Here is a 19693-nt window from a genome sequence, read left to right as displayed (position 1 = left end):
CTGTCCCCCATTCCTTCATCCGTCTATTCTCTCATCTGTCAAACCGACTCCCTATATGTTGCCTCGTGCTCTTCCGTCCAGTCTTTCAAGAATTCCGTACTTCATTGCGACATGCTTTCTCCCATACCCACCCCCGATCACTTATATTCGTGCAGGCTGCCTCACCCCTTCATTTTCCTTTTTTTCTCCCTCTTCTTTTTCTGCCGCCAAATTACTCACTTACAATATGTCTATGCATTTTTGTCAACCTGCTCCCCTTTTACCCTCTGTAAGATTGTAAACTCCTTGCCCTTTTTCATTTAGCTCCTCCATGAGCTTCTGTAGATCAAAGATTCAATAGGATGTCTGTAGTCAGATGCTTCATATTGGGTATTATAGTACGTTACAATATAATCAAATAATTTGCAGTTAATTTTTTTCTAAAAAGCAAAACCCAAAAAAAAGCATTCATTTGAAGGAAAAGTTATTCTCTACATGAATGCTGACCTCTGCGACTAGCAAAGTGTGAATGGCATAACATCCCAGAAACTGGGCTCGGTATCTTGAGGAAAATGTTATTGTAACCACAGTTTCTCCTCCTCATGGACCATCCAGATATTACGTAATGCGTTTTTCGACACCCCCATCTTCTTACAGTGCTCCATAATGCCCCCCGCCCCCAGAAATACATAACACTTTTATGAGAGAACCACCGCTGTCACTACACTCCATCCCCTGCAATGCTCTGTAATGCTGGGCCAACAACCAACTCACCTCCTTTGCTTCATGTAATATCTGGATCCCCGAACATCAGGAAGTATGTCTTTTGGTACACATTGGAGCAGGATTTCTGTGATTGTAGTTTCAGGTGAATCTTCCTCAAAGTGAGTAGGAGACAGAACTGAATTTTTTTTTAGCCAATTCCGAATTCTCTTGTTCAACATACAAATGTTTGAATGTAGAGTTTGTTGTATTTTGGTCATTCATGGACCATAATGCCATCTTTATGGACCATCAGTACAATAATGTTAACCCACCTTGTTGGATCTTGAAATAAATATGATGCCAGGTCTTCAGTTTAACATCCCATCCGACGGACTATGCACTCACCGATGCAGCACCATGCCTGTAAAAACCATGTAGTCAGGTTCCATGCGTAATTTCGTTCTGATTTTGTGGAGATTTGTAACCATTTACATTTTTGAAAAGCTTGAGAGTCTCTAACTCCGAAAATCAATGTTTCCATTTGATTTTTTTTTTTTTTTTTTTCAAATCAAATCAAATTGTAAATCAAAGAAATTTCATCTCCACCAAATCGGAACGAACCTTGAAATCTGGCCATTTGGAACCTTTATAATGGTGACACTTTATAATCGGGTCGAGAATTTAACCCAGACGAGACAGCCTCAGCGACATCCTGTAGGTGTAGGACACACCTTGTGGTTGATGCTTAATGCCCTCGTGGGCAAATTAGGATTGGCACTGAAATGAAAAGGCCGTGCTGCGCAAAATCTGCCTAACTGAATAGGAGAAAAAAAGATAAATTATGTGAGATGCGCTTGCATAGTGCTAAATTAAAAAATCAACTAATGAGACATGAGTTAATTAATATTAAAGATAGATCAAAGGGGAATATGTTAAAGATAGATATTTGATTCAACGACTTTGTATGTGTGTTCGTTCTTCCATATGAATGTCACCGTTTCATGGACTTTTCCCTTCGAGGGACAGCATGCATCCTGATGTCGAGCTTGTTGCGGAACTTCTTCATACAGTCTAGTGTGACCCAATTATCTAATGTAGTGTCATCAGTTTTTTCATTTATTATTGGGTTGTCATTGAGTCAGTCACCATTGATGTAGACCAGGCAAGCATGCCAGGTTATACAGATGATGTAAAATTGCACAATGTCGAATTGCAGCAACAGCAAATGCTGGGTCCTACGGCGTTTCTGCATTCCATATCACAAAAGTCCGAATTATCTTACAGGTGTGTGCTCTCAGGGGGTGATTAATCAACGAACGAACTCCAGACGACAGTTTGGAACCAGGTTACATTTTAGCAACGTCACTACGAAAGTGCCCGTTTCACATCTTGAGTACATAAAATGACGTTTCATTTACATCCAATGAGTAAACTTCAAAAGCAGAAAATTCCTCTTCGATGGTAAAGCCAGGTTTTTACTATTGCTGAGACAAGGTGTTCAGAATGTCATTACCCAATGACAACGGGTGGGCGGCCTGTTAGGCCGATTCGAAGTAACCGCATAATATTTTAGTGGCATCAGAGGGCATGGCAGTGAAATTGCAGCAATTATTGTGTTCATTATTGTTATTACTCGGAGGAAAGGATAGCCTTCAGTTCTGCTTTCCACTGCTCTGGTAAGGCTGAAACTATGTGTTTCCCTCACTGTGATTTGCACTCACGATATAGCTATCTCAAAACTGGGCAGCATTTTCTTGCTGTTATTGGTTTATTTTTATTTTTTCATTTGTCTGGTCATACTGAGATGTGTAATCCTCAGTATTGAACTTTAAACTTGATGGCGATCATGCTTGTACTCTCGCAGCAATAGTTATCAGATGTTAAGCCTCTATTGCTGCTCATCTTCAGGCTCAAATCATTGCGATCACTTTTGACTCGACTCTGCTCAGGTCCGTGACCTCAAGATAAATACATCTCATGCAATATTTTGGAATCATTCTACAATCTTATTTGTCCCATGATGTAGATTAGAATATCTGAGATATTAAAAGGGAGACGTTTAAGATATTAAGATGTAGTATCTCCACCATATCTGAGGTATTAACACCAAAAATACAGGGAGACAAAATAAATATTTAAGGTGAGTAAATGATTTGCTACATTTACATAGATTCAATGTTTTTGGGTCATACTGAATATGTTAAATAGTGAGTTGCTGCTCTGGCTCAGGATGCCCGTAAATTCACTCCAGTCATGCTTTGTTTGGCTAAAGATATGATCAATGGTTGGAGACGATGAAGGGCAACATTTTCAGACTGGAAGTGTGTGTGGATATATATATATATATATATATATATATATATATATATATATATATATATATATATATATATATGTATATATATATATATATATATATAGTGCGTATCAAAAAAAAAGGTAATCCGAATTCAAGGGGTTAATATGCAACGGTTATTTAGTTTGACAATTTACATGTGGTTTACCAATTATGAGGAGATCCTCAGCTTTCCATTGATGCCTTTCATGCATCATTGCTGTCACACATGACCAAAATGTTCATTGAAACATGTTCATTGAAAATGACAAGTTTAAATCACATTTTTACAAGTTTGGCTAATCGGTGCAAGACAGTTTTAAATGGACGCATTACTTGTCGACTGCCAAGTTGATTATGTAAAATTGTTAAGCTGGTCTGGTAATCGTCGGTTGCGTCATCCTTTGTTTAAGATGGGTATTTAAGATGGGCCTACTGTGTGTATGGGTTTAGAGACAGTCTGAGTCATTGAAAAGATGGTTCAACTTACAACTGAACAGCGGACCTTCGTGGTTACAACCTTTCACCAAACTGGAAGTTTGCAGCGAACCCATGATGCGTTCAGGGAATGTTTCCCAGAACGGGAGCCTCCAGCAGCCAAAACCATCTGGGCGAATGTTAGAAAATACGAAGAGCATGGCACTAGCCTCAACCGCAACAAGGAGAATTCTGGTAGGAGGCGCACTGAGCGATCGGAAATGAACATTGCAGCAGTAAGGCAGCAAGTTTTGGAGCATCCTAGGGATACCAGCGCAAGACAAAATTGGACGGGATTGCCTTTGGCAACATTCAACCGAATCACAAGACTGGACCTCCACCAACATCCATATCGGATTCACATCCGGGATCAACTTACGCCAGGGGATTTTGCCAGGAGGCTGGTGTTTGCCAGATGGTTGATAGCACGTTGCGAAGCAGATGTCAATTTCCTGCGGTATCTTGTTATCGGCGACGAAGCTGCTTTCGCCATGGACGGCAAGGTCAATACCCATAATGTTCTTGCACCGACAGGACAACCCCCGGAATTTAATTTTGACACCAACATTAATCGACAAAAGTGGACTGTTTGGTTGGGACTTTGTGGAAGTGGTCAGGTAATCGGACCATTTTTCTTTCAAAGGAATGTCAATGGTAACAGGTATCTGCAGATGATCAATGATAAAGTTTTACCGCAGCTGGAGGAGAACTTTGAGCGACGGGTTCGTGGTGTCTTCAGATATCTCTGGTGGGCCCAAGACGGCGCCCCAGCACATCGTCTTATCGCTGTCCGAGATCGACTGAGAGGGAACTCTTTGGAGACCGAGTCATCGCCCTCAACCATGCAGTGGAATGGCCGCCAAGATCACCTGACCTCACACCATGTGATTATTTCTTTTGGGGACATTTAAAGAACAAGGTGTTCGTAACTCCTCCCCATGATCTTGACGAATTGCAGGGCCGTATTCGACATGAAGTGGATGCTTTGCGCAATGACCTGGCTATGGTGAGACGAGCAGTTCAGGGCATGCTCCGCCGCTGTGAGCTTTGTGTTGCAAGGGGAGGTGGCCATGTTGAAGGTGTGGGTGCATAAAGGCCAATCATTCCTGAGAAAAGTTTACATCTGACGTTCATTTTGCACCAATTATCCTGACTTGCATCGATTAGCCAAACTTGTAAAAATGCGATTTGAACTTGTCATTTTCAATGAACATGTACTCGGTCATGTGTGACAGCAATGATGCATGGAAGGTATCAATGGAAAGCTGAGGATCTCCTCTTACTTAGTAAATCACATGTAAATTGTCAAAATAAATAACCATTGCATATTAACCCCTTGAATTCGGATTACCTTTTTTTTGATACGCACTGTATAGATAGATAGATATAGCTCTTTCTAACCACTGACTGATTGACTGACTCACTCACTGACTGACTCATATGAATGTTCGGATGTTCAGTACCTAACAGGTGTCACAGAGCTGAAATTTGGTATACCGACGAATATCGAAGCCGGTACACCAGGAAAAATAACAGAACAATCGGAAAGCGCCTGCAAATGAAAATTTACGTTAAAAACTGTTAACACATGTCGTAAAAAAAAGCCTCAATCAATGTCTAGCATTTGAACATTGTAATTTCTACAACTGCAAACTGTGAAATAAACATGACAATAATGTCCGTAAATGAAAAATTATGTAAAAAACCATAAAGGCGTCCATTGAAAAAAAACGTCAATCGATATCGAGCATTTGAAAATTGTAATTTCAATAACTGTAAACTGTGAAATAAAAATCTCAATAAAAATTTACGTTAAAACCGCAAACAGGTCTGGAAAAGAAATAAATAAGTAAAACCTAAATTGACATCCAGCAGCAGGTCAGTGCTGCTTGCCTATAATCATAAAGCTTCTATTTATTATGTACAGTACCTACGTACTAAGCACTGTTTGCTATTTGTATTGTTATATTGTTACTACCGTATATATATATATATATAAATATATATATATATATATATATATATATATATATATATATATATATATATTATATTGTTACGGACCGCGGATAAGATGTTGGTTTTGCCGAGCGGAGGCCCCGCGGCCCTAACAGTTACCCCGACTAACCCGATTCCCAAACGTTGGCCGGATCGCGCCACAGATATTCAATATTGAAAAGACAAAAGCGACACGGATGTGAAGAAGAAGAAGAAGACGAAATGGTTGGAAATACTACTAAATTTATTCTTGCTATTTACACGCTCAAAGTAACCAAGGAAGAAGGAAAGATAAGAAAATAATTTACAGAAGATATTAGACACAGTGCAACGCTAGCTTATACAAACTTAATTAACCCAAGGACAGAACAAACAAAACAAACTCACGTACACAAGAAGGATGGAAAGGCAGGAGGTGGATGGCTGGAGGGAAAGGAAGGTCCAAGGATGCTGCAGCACGATCGGCGCGTTTGGCAGCCGCCGTTCCTTCGCGGCCCCGCTCAAAACTGCCGTCCAGGCCCCAAGCTGCGGTTACTGAAGCTGCTGTTGTTGAAGCTGCTGTGTTGCTGCATGGACGTCGCGTGCTTTCTCCAGGCTCCTTGCTGTTAACTCCTCTTTTTGGTCCAACTTTGGCGAGCAAGGCGACGAATAGCAGGCTTTGTGCTTCCCTGGATATCCTTTTCAGTACCTTGCGCGCGCGCTTTTATAGCGCCTACGGCGATCAAGCCGCCGGCCTTTTTGACACGCCCATTGGTGTGCTCACCTCGGCCCTGGTTGGTCGCGCGACCCTCTGGCTCCGCCCTTGATGACGACGGGCGGGTACGCCCTTCTTCCCCGACCCGAGCACATGTTCAATGGTGGTTTTGGAGGGGATGTAATTGGCAATTGAGGCTTGGCAATGACGAAAGGGGAAATGGAGGTTTTGGGAATGGGAATGAAGAATGAAGGGAATCTACTCTATTTCACTTGGTGCAATGGAGTGTCATCTTAATGGAAGACAAGGCCTTACCCTAATACACATAATAAAGATATAACTATCAACCAGGGGGAAATCTATGATTGGCTGACGTGATTGTTTATGACCTAATTATGGGACGCCCTTTGACCTTTATACATAACTGGAGTGAGGAGGGTCCAGAATAAAGCAATATTTCACAACAATTTACTATACAATACAACACAATAAAAAAACCACAATCCTCATATCCGCAACTATATATATATATATATATATATATATATATATATATATATATATATATATATATATAAAACACAGTTTGTGTGTGTGTGTATGCGTGTGTGTGTGTGTGTGTGTGTGTAATGTTACCGATAGACTCCGAAACGGAGAGGCTCACGTGCTTGATATTTGGCATAGACATGGCCATTGAGCCTGGGACGAACATGGCTGAGACCATATTTGACGAGATCCATATTTTTTATTCATATTTATCTCAGCGCATTTCAGCGAAGTACCCGCTAATCTCAGCCAGTGCGAGCAGCTCGCTGATTCGCTCAGAGCGATCACGTGATGTTCCATCCCGTCACACGTCACACGTTTGCACGTGATTCAGGGCGAAAAGCCATTGCCTTTTTCACCTTTATGCGACCGTGTTTTGTGTCGATTTTGTGCGATATGAATTAAATTTTAATTCATATTTCGTGTTTACGAATTCGAATACGAAGGATTTCCCCTTTCCCCTTTCGATTTCGAATACGAATCGAATACGAGCTTGAGTCGAGAGGGCGAATGTCCGGGTTGGGAATGTACGGGTCTCCCCTCCCCCACCCGGCAATGCCGGTTACTTCTGCGAGGATCACGTGATGTTCCAACTTTGCCGCCATAATCTCACAGTTATGCGTTCGCACGTAATTCAGTTTTTTCACATTTCAGCGAGGAACATTGCCATTCACACCACATAGGTTTTTTTTCACTTTCATCTGATATTTGTGATTTATTTCAAACAAACTGTATTTCCCATCTACACGGCCATGTATTCCTATTAACGTTATGTAAAGTACATAAATTGTGTGGATTACATCATTTCTGGATGTGATCAATTGCCAGTAACCATCTATATCCCTCCCCTCCCCTTCCCTCCTCCCCCTCCCTTTCCCCCCTCCCCCTACCCTTCCCCCTCCCTTCCCCCTCCACCCTACCCTCTCCCCTTCCACCCTCCCCTTTCCCCTCCCCTCCCCCTCCCTTTCCCCCATGCCCCTCCCTTTCCCCCCTACCCCTTCCTTTCTGCCCTACCCCTTCCCCATCCCCTCCCCTCCCCCTCCCTTTCCCCCATGCTCCTCCCTTTCCCCCCTACCCCTTCCTTTCTGTCCTACCCCTTCCCCTCCCCCACACCCCCTCCCCCCTACTCTCTCCTCCCCTCCCATCCCCCTCCCCTCCCCCTCCCCTCCTCCCCCTCCCTCCCCCTCCCTCCCCCTCCCTTTCCCCCATGCCCCTCCCTTTCCCCCCTACCCCTTCCTTTCTGCCCTACCCCTTCCCCATCCCCCTCCCTTTCCCTCATGCTCCTCCCTTTCCCCCCTACCCCTCCCCCTCCCCTCGCCCTCCACCTCCCCCTCCCCTCGCCCTCCACCTCCCCCTCCCCTCGCCCTCCACCTCCCCCTCCACCTCCCCCACCCCCTCCACCTCCCCCACCCCCTCGCCCTCCCCCTCCCCCACCCCCACCCTCCCACTCCTCCCTCCCCCCACCCTCCCACTCATCGCTCCCCCCACCCTCCCACCCCTCTCCCCCTCCCATCCCTCCCCCTCCCCCCTCTCCTCCCCCCTCCCCCCTCCCCCTACCCTTCCCCCTCCCTTCCCCCTCCACCCTACCCTCTCCCCTTTCCCCTCCCCTCCCCCTCCCTTTCCCCCATGCCCCTCCCTTCCCCCCTACCCCTTCCTTTCTGCCCTATCCCCTCCCCCTCCCTTTCCCCCATGCTCCTCCCTTTCCCCCTACCCCTTCCTTTCTGTCCTACCTCTTCCCCTCCCCCACACCCCCTCCCCCCTCCTCTCCCCCACCCCCCTCCCCCTCCCCCTCTCCCCCCTCCCCCTCCCCTCCCCCTCTCCCTCCACCTCCCCCTCCCCTCCCCTCCCCCTCTCCCTCCACCTCCCCCTCCTCCCTCCCCCCCACCCTCCCACTCCTCTCCCCCTCCCATCCCTCCCCCTCCCCCCTCCCTCTCCTCCCCTCCCCCTCCCCTCCCCCCTCCCCTCCCCCCTCCCCTCCCCCCTCCCCTCCCCCCTCCCCCTCCCCAAACCCTCCCACTCCTCTCCCCCTCCCATCCCTCCCCCTCCCCCCTCTCCTCCCCTCCCCCTCCCCTCCCCCTCCCCCTCTCCTCCCCTCCCCCCGTTCCCCTCCCCTCCCCCTCCCCTTCCCCTCCCCTCCCCCTCCCCTCCTCCCCCTCCCTCCCCCTCCCTCCCCCTCCCTTTCCCCCATGCCCCTCCCTTTCCCCCCTACCCCTTCCTTTCTGCCCTACCCCTTCCCCATCCCCCTCCCTTTCCCTCATGCTCCTCCCTTTCCCCCCTACCCCTCCCCCTCCCCTGGCCCTCCACCTCCCCCACCCTCTCCACCTCCCCCACCCCCTCGCCCTCCACCTCCCCCTCCCCTTGCCCTCCACCTCCCCCTCCACCTCCCCCACCCCCTCCACCTCCCCCACCCCCTCGCCCTCCCCCTCCCCTCCCCCCACCCTCCCACTCCTCCCTCCCCCCACCCTCCCACTCCTCGCTCCCCCCCACCCTCCCACCCCTCTCCCCCTCCCATCCCTCCCCCTCCCCCTCCCCCCTCTCCTCCCCCCACTCCTCCCCCCTCCCCCTCCCCCCCGTTCCCCTCCCCTCCCCTCCCCCATCCCCTCCCCTCCCCCTCCCCCCCTCCCTCTCCCCTCTCCTCCCCTCCCCCCTGTTCCCCTCCCCTTACCCCTTCCCTCCCCTCCCCCGCCCGGCAATGCCGGGTACTTCTGCTAGTATATATATATATATTGGAAGATTCGCAGCTCAGGATTCATTTTGGTAAAGGTGGCACACTGAGTGGCAAATAAATAAATAATTTATCAAAACCTAACGTTTTGAAAACAAGCTAGTTGTCTTCTTCAGAGGTGTTAATAGTATTGTGGTGGAGACATCACATTAAGTTTCCTTGAGGTCGGTTCTGTGTCTTGAATTGATCCAAGTCCTTGCAAAACACAGTGCTCCCTGCATTTAACTTCTTTTGCGGCTTTTGTCAGCATTGTAGTTGATTACATATGATTACTACAATGCCGACATAAGGTGTTTCCACAAACAAAGGAGAGGCGGACACTTATAAACCAAATGGTCTAATCTTATAGCCATTTGATTACCATTTTTTAATTCATTATTGTGAATCCAAAACCTAGTTTATTGCTTTACAACTCATGTTGTTTTTATTCATTTTGAGATTACATTGTCTTGGTTCCATGAAGCCTTTCTCATACCTGTTTGACAGTGGATCACATAGAATACATTTTAATTCTTATATTTTCATTCTTATATCTAGCCAAGAACCCATCCATACAGATGGGGTAAATACCCTTCTATGACGTCTAGATGTGTACGCAATTTGTAGATGGGCACACATGAGAGCGGTTATATGGTCCTCGGGGTTCCCCTCAGCGAGCATGACCTTGTGATGCATACGCATTATATAAATGCATATGCAATTTGTAGATAGCCACATAAGAGCGTGGTTAAATGGCCCTCAGGGCTCCCGCAAGTGAGCGTTCTCCGGGAATTTCAGGAATTATCTACGAAATGGACATATATGGTCAGGCCACCTGGGGATACCAACAGGGGTTGAAGTCTTGTGGTCTAGATGGTCACGCTCAACAACGCCACTCTCACCAGGTGGCAATATGTGATACACATGTACTTGGAGAGAATTGGGACCCTCCCCGACCATGAATCCCCATCATGACGATGATTTTTTTTTTAATCGCCTAAACACTTCCCATGCTCATCCTAAGTACAACCACCAGTTTTCAACTCATTCCATCCAGTGGCTTAGGGATGCATATAATTGAAAGTTGGGTTTGTGACTTGGACGAAATTATTGGATTTTGGTGAAGATGCGAATCTGGATCCGGATAATAGAATTTTAAAAGTGATTCTTAACCATTAAGAGATAGGGCCAAAAACGATATATATATATATACAGTCACGTGAAAAAGTAAGTACACGCCATGTAAAATTTTGACTTTTTCAACCTATTTCAACATACAGCTATTTGATCTTCATTTCAACAATATTGATAGATAAAGGTGATATAATATAACAAATATCATGAAACATTTACATTTTGTAGTCCATTGTATAATTTAAATAAACATAAATGCAAATTTCGCATGTGGAAAAAGTAAGTACACCCTTGGCTCTAATAGGTGATATTGCCCACTTTGGCAGAAACAACCTCAAGTAGGCGTTTCTTATAACTGTCTACCAGTCTCTGACATCGAGTGGGAGAAATTTTTGCCCACTCCTCCATGTAGAATTCTTTCAGCTGTGCGATGTTTGAGGGGTTTCTTGCATGCACAGCTCGTTTCAAATCCCCCCACAACATCTCGATGGGATTTAGATCCGGGGTTTGACTTGGCCATTCCAGAACCCTCCATTTCTTTCTTTTCAGCCATTCCTTGGTGGATTTACTGGTATGTTTAGGGTCATTGTCATGTTGCAAGGTCCACCTTCGGTTGAGCTTCAACTTTACGACAGATGGCCTCACATTATCCTCAAGCACCCTCTGGTACAATAAAGAATTAATAGTGGATTATATGATGGTGAGCTGCCCAGGCCCTGATGCAGCAAAGCTGCCCCAAACCACAATATTTCCACCACCATGCTTTACAGTTGGTATCAGGTTCTTGTGGTCAAATGCTGTCTTTGGTTTTCACCAAACATGTCTTCTGGTACTGTGGCCAAACAACTCTACCTTTGACTCATCTGTCCAGAGCACATTGTTTCAGAAGTGCTGGTCTTTGCCAAGATGTTCATTGGCAAACTTTAGTCTTGCCCTGATGTTCTTTCTGGACAGCAAAGGTTTCCTCCTGGCACACCTTCCATGTAGATCAAATTTGTGCAGCCTCTTTCTAATGGTAGACTCGTGCACTTTGACATCAACAGTGGCAAGAGCTACCTGTAAGTCCCGTGATGACATTCTGGGGTTCTTAGAGACTTCTTTCAGCATCTTGCGGTCTGCTCTCTCGGGCTGAACTTGCTGGGGCGGCCTGGCCTGAACAATTGGAAGTTGTTTGGAATCTTCTCCACTTGTCGATGATCTTCTGGACAGTCAAATGATTGATTTCAAATTGTTTGGAGATCTTTTTAAATCCCTTCCCAGACTCGTAGGCATCTATAACCTTCTTTCTGAAGGCCTCAGAGAGCTCTTTTGATCTAGGCATGGTGATGCCGCACACTTCAACAACAAAGAGCAAACCAAACTAAATGTCTGTGGTTTAAATAAGACTGGTTCCTCCAAGATCCTCTCTAACAATGTTCTAATCATTTGCACCTGAGCTGGTGCACCTGATTCTAATTTTAGGTATTTGAAGTAGTGATAAATGTAGGGGTGTACTTACTTTTTCCCCATGCGAAATTTGCATTTATGTTCATTTAAATTATACAATGGACTACAAAATGTAAATGTTTCATGATATTTGTTATATTATATCACCTTTATCTATCAATATTGTTGAAATGAAGATCAAATAGCTGTATGTTGAAATATGTTGAAAAAGTCAAAACTTTACATGGGGTGTACTTACTTTTTCACGTGACTGTATATAGCATGATATCTCAAGTTGTGGATGGATTCGGATAAAACCTGGTGGACAGGCTTGGTGTGTGACAAGGACAAATTGATTCAATTTTGGTGAAGATCCAAATCCGGATTTCGATGCGAGAATGTTTTAATTTCTCAAGTGATTTTTTACCATTAAGCCATAGGGCCAAAAACGACATATAGCATGATATTTTAAAAAGTTGTGGACGAGTTATGACAAAACTTGGTAGATGAGTTGGGTGCATGACAAGAACAAGCCGATTCGATTTTGGTTCAGGTCTGGATCCAGATCCTGCCCATCAGTGGGATACAAAACATAAACTGTTCAACCTGGTGGAGCTATGCACTCTACCGAGTGTCGTTCTAGTTGTAGATGATTTGTCAAGCTGTTTGTACAAATAAACATGCTGCTTTGTTGAATTGTCTCCTTTCTCGTCCTCACTTCCACCCTGTAAAATTACAATATACATTTCTGTTTCATTGTTCCAGAGGTGGCAAGACCCTAATGTCGTCAGCTCACTGCTGAAGTCTTTCTTCCAGAAGCTTCCTGATCCACTGTTCACAGAAGGTGAATGCAAGCAACACATACCTCTCTTAATGTTGCACACCCCAAGTACATCCACCAGTTTTAAACTCATTCTTTTATCAAACGTGTTCCAACATCAATAAACCATTAGTTCGTTCAGCAAAGGCGCTTGTCCTTGGCAAGAGTCCTGATTCACAAAAATGAAACGGCAACCAACTTTTTGCCTTGCACAAAGGCGAGGTTCAGGACTGATGTTTCAAGCACCATTGCATATTGTTCCTGGTTCTTATAGCATTCTCCTAAGGAAGAAAGGAGGGTGAATCATACAAATAGTGAGACCTATAATTAATTGACCATTTCATCATTCACTATTAGTCTCACTACTTATGTTTCACAGTCATGTGATGTCCCCCTTTCTTTGACCCCTGGGAGAATTCTATAGGATCTGGGAACACATGGCTTGCATTTTCAGTCCTGTGAAGACCACTTCGTGGTTTAAAGGTCAGACATGAGTCTTGGCTTTATGCGAGACTAAAAAAGTTGGTTTATGCTGCTTTTTGGTGAATTACAATGGTTTATTTACAAATCAAAGTGAAGAGGCCATCTATTTATTACATATGCAAATATGGTGGAATTTTTGACCCCACTCATCCCCTTCCTCAGCTTACTCTAATCTCTTGCAAACTCCTTTTCTCATGTTTCCCACTCTTCCAACACTCCTCTCAAGATCTCTCCAATCACTTCCTCCGTTTCTTATTTTTCGTAATGTTGCCACCCATCCTTCTGCCAGGGAGTATGTAATAAATAGATGCCCTTCCACGGAATCACCAGACCCTGAAATTTGTTATGGAAAGACAGAGGCCTTTTTGTCGCTTCGACATCTATCATCAGAAATACAAGGACATTGGAGCACAATATTGTGCTTGGTATTGCAATGCTGAGGTAGTGTGTTACGAGTCAGGTGTTAAGATTGTGATGTCACACGTTTCAATGTGGCAACAATTTTTAAAAAATGTGATTTCAATTTTGCATTGTCCGATCTTCCATTTAAAACCTTAACTTATCTGTGGGGGATGATCAGGCTGGTAGAGACAAGAAATGTTCTGATATAGAGCAATTTGGTCAACCAGACATACACAAACTTTAGAACAATTTAGCCTCTACACCCGCCAGCCTAAATATTTATATTGCAGAGAATACGAAGGAATTAATATTATATTCAGAATTGCAGACAAAACATCCAGCTTATAATGCTCCACTCTGAAGGAGGCTTTACTATATAAGAAGCACCTTAGCCTGACCTATGGCACCATACCAAATGGTAGATTAAAATCTAACCGAGCACCAAACAGCTCAGCCTTCCATGCTACCACTGAGCTCTTCTGTGAATGAAATGACTCAGTGCTTTAGAAGAATTACTTATTATCACAGCATAAAGCACAGTGTAACAAATGGTATGTGCACTGGCATGCAGGAGGTTAAAAGGTGTTCTTCTTCCATTGCAGCGAAGTACAAGGCGATCATCGAAGCAAATCAAAAGAAACATTTTGGGACAAAGTTGAAGTCCTTGAAGCAGCTGGTGAGAGACGCATTGGGTTGGGATGGCTTAAGGCCGCCACACTCTGGTATGAGTAAACATCCAACTGGTGGAATTGCATTATAAATGGGAAGGCCAGCTTCTTATTCATATTTTGTCAGAGTCACATTTCTTCGTCATTAATTAGTTGCACAGTTATTGTAGATTTATGGACGTTTTACAGCTGCTGGTAATTAAAAAACACAATTATAATCGTCACTTATTAACATAAATACATGTGGCGTACATTATAGTATGGTGGTACATTATCTGGTAAATTTTATATTATTGTCTATTTTTGTGTGAATCTTTCTTTACATAGTTTAACTTTCTTTGACTCTGGTACTCCTCTTATATCAACGCTGATGACTGGCTGTAACTACGTGATAGGGGTCTTGGCAGTGTATTGACCGTGTTGCCTGTTAAGTACTTAAAGTGCATCGAGTCCTCCTGAGGCACCCTCTTGTTGACTGGATTTGCATTGAGTAGGGTATGTACTTATACCGGTAAAAAGCTCGTCAAAATGACGGGTTGGAACAGTTTATTCGACAGTGCAGCTTCGTGAGCGTGTCAAAGGCTGAAGCCTCGGCCTAGTGTCGGGTGTGCGTATATCTTTTTTTATTTATTACACATCTGACAGATGTAAATAAACACTCGATTTACTCTGCGTGCATTGCACATCACGTGCAGCAAATTTCACCTCCATGCGCCTTGTATTTATTGTTATTTTAAAAAAAAAAACGCTTCCGTACACCGCCCGTGAGGCTTGGTTTGCTACGTACTTTTAGTAGTTAAACGTTGATTTTTATTCCTGAAGTAAAGTAGTTGAAATATTTCATCGACTTAAACGTATAAAGTCAGTAACTACAAAATCATGACTTAAGGATGATATTTGGCAATAATTATTAAATCAACCAAGCAAATGAAACCAACCAATTGACCAACTAAGTATTGTCATGTCCAAGTTCAGCTTTGAGGACCTGAAGAATATTTGTGGATGAATTCTTATTACTGCTGCAGTTGCTGATACAATATGGATTACAGTCGATCTATGGTCGGGTCTCAAGAACATTGGGTGTGTGTTCATTTACCAAGTTCCTTGTGGAGAGATCGCCAAGTGGTTTAAGCATTCTAGCAAGCACTCCATTCAAAACCCTTAAGGAACGGCTGGCTTGGCTAGCTGCTTGGTAAATGAGCACACCTCCAAACCTTGTGGGGTATATAGATTACAGTAGATCTTCACTCCGTTCTGTTAGTAAAAGTTACCTCACGGATGTCACGATTCTTCCAAATGTCTTTGTTTTATGTTATGAGCAGCATTAGCGACTGTTTGAAAAGCTAATCATATGCGTTTGTGGTTTATAATATTTTACAATCCCGGCTACGCCGCCGTTAGACTTTTGGTCTTGTGTTTTTAGTATTGTTAGGGGAAATGAAATAAGGGGTGAGAGAAAGAAGCATGGTACAGCTTGCAAGATAAACATTGACACGATTATAAGAGTACAACTTTGACCTACATTACCATGGAGAGCAATAACTGCACAAATTCAGAAAGAAAGTATAGCCCAGAGTATAATTGCTAGAAATGAGTTGTTAGATGCATCATGATAATTGTTTGAGAGCTAATAATGTACACACCATCTTTATAAATACATTTATTTCAAATTTATTGGATGGATGTGCATTACAATTACCAAAACCTTCATTGGGACAGCACACCCAAGATTTTAATGATCGTTCCCAACCTGTATATATGCATATTGCTGCAGCAATGCAGAGCATCACATGCTTTATAAAGATGTCTTTTTGTGAAATTTTGGAAAATGTTACACTACACACCTTGATGTGGGTTGTGGTAACATTTTCCTGTGGATGATTGTTGCCCACTTTTACCTCCCATTCCTCCTCTTTTATAACCCCACCACCCAGCTCCAGCCCTCATCTACTCAATTTAGACTTACTCCTTACTTTTAGAGGACTCTAACAATACCAAGGCACTTTCAGTCTGCTTAGTTTCTTTCAAAGGTCACCAAAAATGCACCAAAATGCTAACCTGAATCGAGTCAAGAGACACCATTTCTTATTTGCTCTGTGCAGGTCGCTATGCAGCATTTCCAAACTATATTTATCTGAGTTATGTAAACATGAAGGAAGTGTGACGATATCAGTAATTGGTTTTGAATGTAAGTAGTTCTACAAAACAAGAAAAGGGTCGATTGCTTTTCTTCATGTAGATCCACGAGCTTCCACCCCACCATCATCATACGCTGTGCTTCCTGGCTAACCATCTTCACACTGTTGCAAGCAATGCTGAAGTTAACAAGGTAAAGTGTGTTGACAAATTTGCTCTGAAATAGGTGTGCAAATGGCTGTGATCAAAGTGGGGAAATGATGAGTAAATAAATGAATAAACTAGAACGGTACTCAGTAGAGAGCATACCTCCGCCAGGTGAACAGTTTACGTTTTGTATGCTAGATCAGACCAGAAAATCACAATACAGAATCACATTTAATCAAAATCACCAATCCACAACTTTTTTGAGATATCCTGCTTTGTATCGTTTTTGGCCCGATCTCCCAATGGCGAAGAATCACTTAAAAATTCTACTAGCCGGATCCGGATCCGGATCTTCACCAAAATTGAATCGATTCCTCCTTGTCGCACACACAACCTGTCCACCAAGTTTCGTCCACATCCGTCCATAACTTTTTGAGACATCCTACTACATGTTGGTTTTCGCCCTATCTCTCAATGGTGAAGAATCACTTAAAAAATTAAATAATTCTCATATCCAAATACATATTCAGATCTTCACCAAAATTGAATCGATTCCTCCTTGTCGCACACACAACCTGTCCACGAAGTTTCGTCCACATCCGTCCATAACTTTTTGAGACATCCTACTACATGTTGGTTTTCGCCCTATCTCTCAATGGTGAAGAATCACTTAAAAAATTAAATAATTCTCATATCCAAATACATATTCAGATCTTCACCAAAATTGAAACGATTAGTCCTTGTCAGACATCCAACCGGTCCACCAAGTTTCGTCCACATCCGTCCATAACTTTTTGAGACATCCTCCTACATGTTGGTTTTCGCCCTATCTCTCAATGGTGAAGAATCACTTAAAAAAATTAAATAATTCTCATATCCAAATACATAATGAGATCGTCACCAAAATTGAAACGATTAGTCCTTGTCAGACATCCAACCTGTCCACGAAGTTTCGTCCACATCCGTCCATAACTTTTTGAGACATCCTACTACATGTTGGTTTTCGCCCTATCTCTCAATGGTGAAGAATCACTTAAAAAATTAAATAATTCTCATATCCAAATACATATTCAGATCTTCACCAAAATTGAATCGATTAGTCCTTGTCAGACATCCAACCGGTCCACCAAGTTTCGTCCACATCCGTCCATAACTTTTTGAGACATCCTCCTACATGTTGGTTTTCGCCCTATCTCTCAATGGTGAAGAATCACTTAAAAAAATTAAATAATTCTCATATCCAAATACATAATCAGATCGTTACCAAAATTGAATCGATTAGTCCTTGTCAGACATCCAACCGGTCCACCATGTTTCGTCCAAATCCGTCCATAACTTTTTGAGATATCCCGCCATGTATCGTTTTTGGCCCAATCTCCCAATGGTGAAGAATCACTTTTTTCAATTCTAGTAGCCGGATCCGAATCCGGATCTTCACCAAAATCTAATCATTTGGTCCTTGTCACATACGCTACCTCTCCGCAAAATTTCGTTTGAATCCTTCCACAACGTTTTGAAATATCTTGTTCACAAACAGACAGACAGGGGTGAAAACAATCTCCATCCACCTTTGGTGGCGCAGGTAAAAACAGCAAACGTTGGTGTTATGTACCCATGTTAGGCCAAGCAAAATAAATGATTAGTTTCTTGTCCCAGTCCTCTTCCTTTTGACTGCCGCCTCCTTTTTTTGATACATCATTTTTAATGGCATATGGGTTGTATGTTGGTGGTATCGCTTGCTAGTCGTTGGTTTGGTAGACTTCACCATGTGGTGGCCATCTTTGGAAAAAATATCAAAAATCTGGAAAATATCAAATGGTAAGGTGCTCGATGAGAAACTAACAATTAATTTACATAACTATTGGTAAAAAAAAATCTGGCATGGTGCTGCATTTTTCTTTGCCTCTTGTGCCGTTTATATTTTTTGTGGAATAATTTCCGATTTCAAAACCTATTTTCTTCAAATAATAATTTTCTTTATACTACAGTTCATATTGCAGTGCTTTTCATCATTATATAAAAGACACGTTGAAGACTGATTGTTGTTGGAAATCATGTGATAATTGCATGGTCTTCTCTCCCCTAGTGGTTCTTGATTCCCTCCTGCAATGAAGTATATTTTGATCTCTTACTTAACGTTATCTTAACTTAACGCTCGAGTGAGATGTGCATGGAAGAAGTTTCGGGAACTGAGTGGCGTGCTGATGAGGAGGGGAGTGTCGTTGAAGCTGAAGGGAAAGGTGTATGCTGCATGTGTGAGAAGTGTTATGATTTATGGGAGCGAGACATGGGTAATGAACGTAGAGCAGCAACGAAGGCTGGAAAGGGTGGAAATGCGAATGGTTCGATGGATGTGCGGAGTATCGTTGAGAGAGAGAGGAAGACAAATGATGAATTGCGAAAGATGATGGGAATAGAGCCTGTGATTGATGCTGTGAAGAGGAACAGGTTGAGATGGTTTGGTCATGTGTCGAGGAAGGATGAAAGTGACTGGTTGAGAAGAGTGATGGAAGTTAATGTAGAAGGAAGTAGAGGACGGGGAAGACCGAGAAAGACTTGGCTAAAGATGGTGGAAGAAGAAATGCGGGCAAGGGGGTTAACAAGGAGAGATGCAGAAAATAGGGCAAAATGGAGAAGATTGTCATGGGGACCGCAAGGCTAACCCCCGCTCTAGCAGGGAACATGGCCTTAAAATGCATGTTGTTGTTGTTGTTGTTACTTAACGTTATCCTTTTTACATTTTTTGCATGACAGGCATTCTGCTTTTGTTTGTTTGCCAACGTTTTGGGTTTATTTAAATATGAAACATAATATGATGGAATTGAAAACAAAATGAAGAGTACACATGGATAACGGAATGAAGAAGCAGATGATTTTATCTGGGGAAGTAGACAATGGCCTTCATGTGGAAGATGGTGTAATGGCATAATAGTTAGAACATCCGCTCTGTCTGGACAGTCGGCGGCTAGAAATCCGGCCGAGGCATACCAAATATATATATTTAAAATGGTACCTGCTGCTTCCTTCCTTGACATGCAGT

General features: G+C 43.3%; 1 protein-coding gene across 6 annotated transcripts in view; it reads left to right on the top strand.

Moving 5' to 3' along the window:
• The window catches only part of LOC137431455 (rho GTPase-activating protein 21), a 111603-nt gene that overhangs the window by 65753 nt on the left and 26157 nt on the right, over positions 1–19693 (top strand). For all 6 annotated transcript variants that reach the window (XR_010985274.2, XR_010985272.2, XM_068122789.2 and 3 more), the window contains 3 exons: positions 12763–12841; positions 14305–14378; positions 16610–16699. Coding sequence is in view for 4 of the 6 variants with exons in the window: in XM_068122789.2 (XP_067978890.2) it covers positions 12763–12841; positions 14305–14378; positions 16610–16699 (243 nt within the window). In the remaining 2 variants the exon portion in view is untranslated. The remainder of the gene's footprint in view (positions 1–12762; positions 12842–14304; positions 14379–16609; positions 16700–19693) is intronic.

This window comes from Myxine glutinosa, chromosome 7, assembly GCF_964187855.1.
Source record: "Myxine glutinosa chromosome 7, kmMyxGlut1.1, whole genome shotgun sequence".
In the NCBI taxonomy this organism is placed as follows: Eukaryota; Metazoa; Chordata; class Myxini; order Myxiniformes; family Myxinidae; genus Myxine; species Myxine glutinosa.
This window is presented reverse-complemented; position numbering and strand designations above follow the sequence as displayed.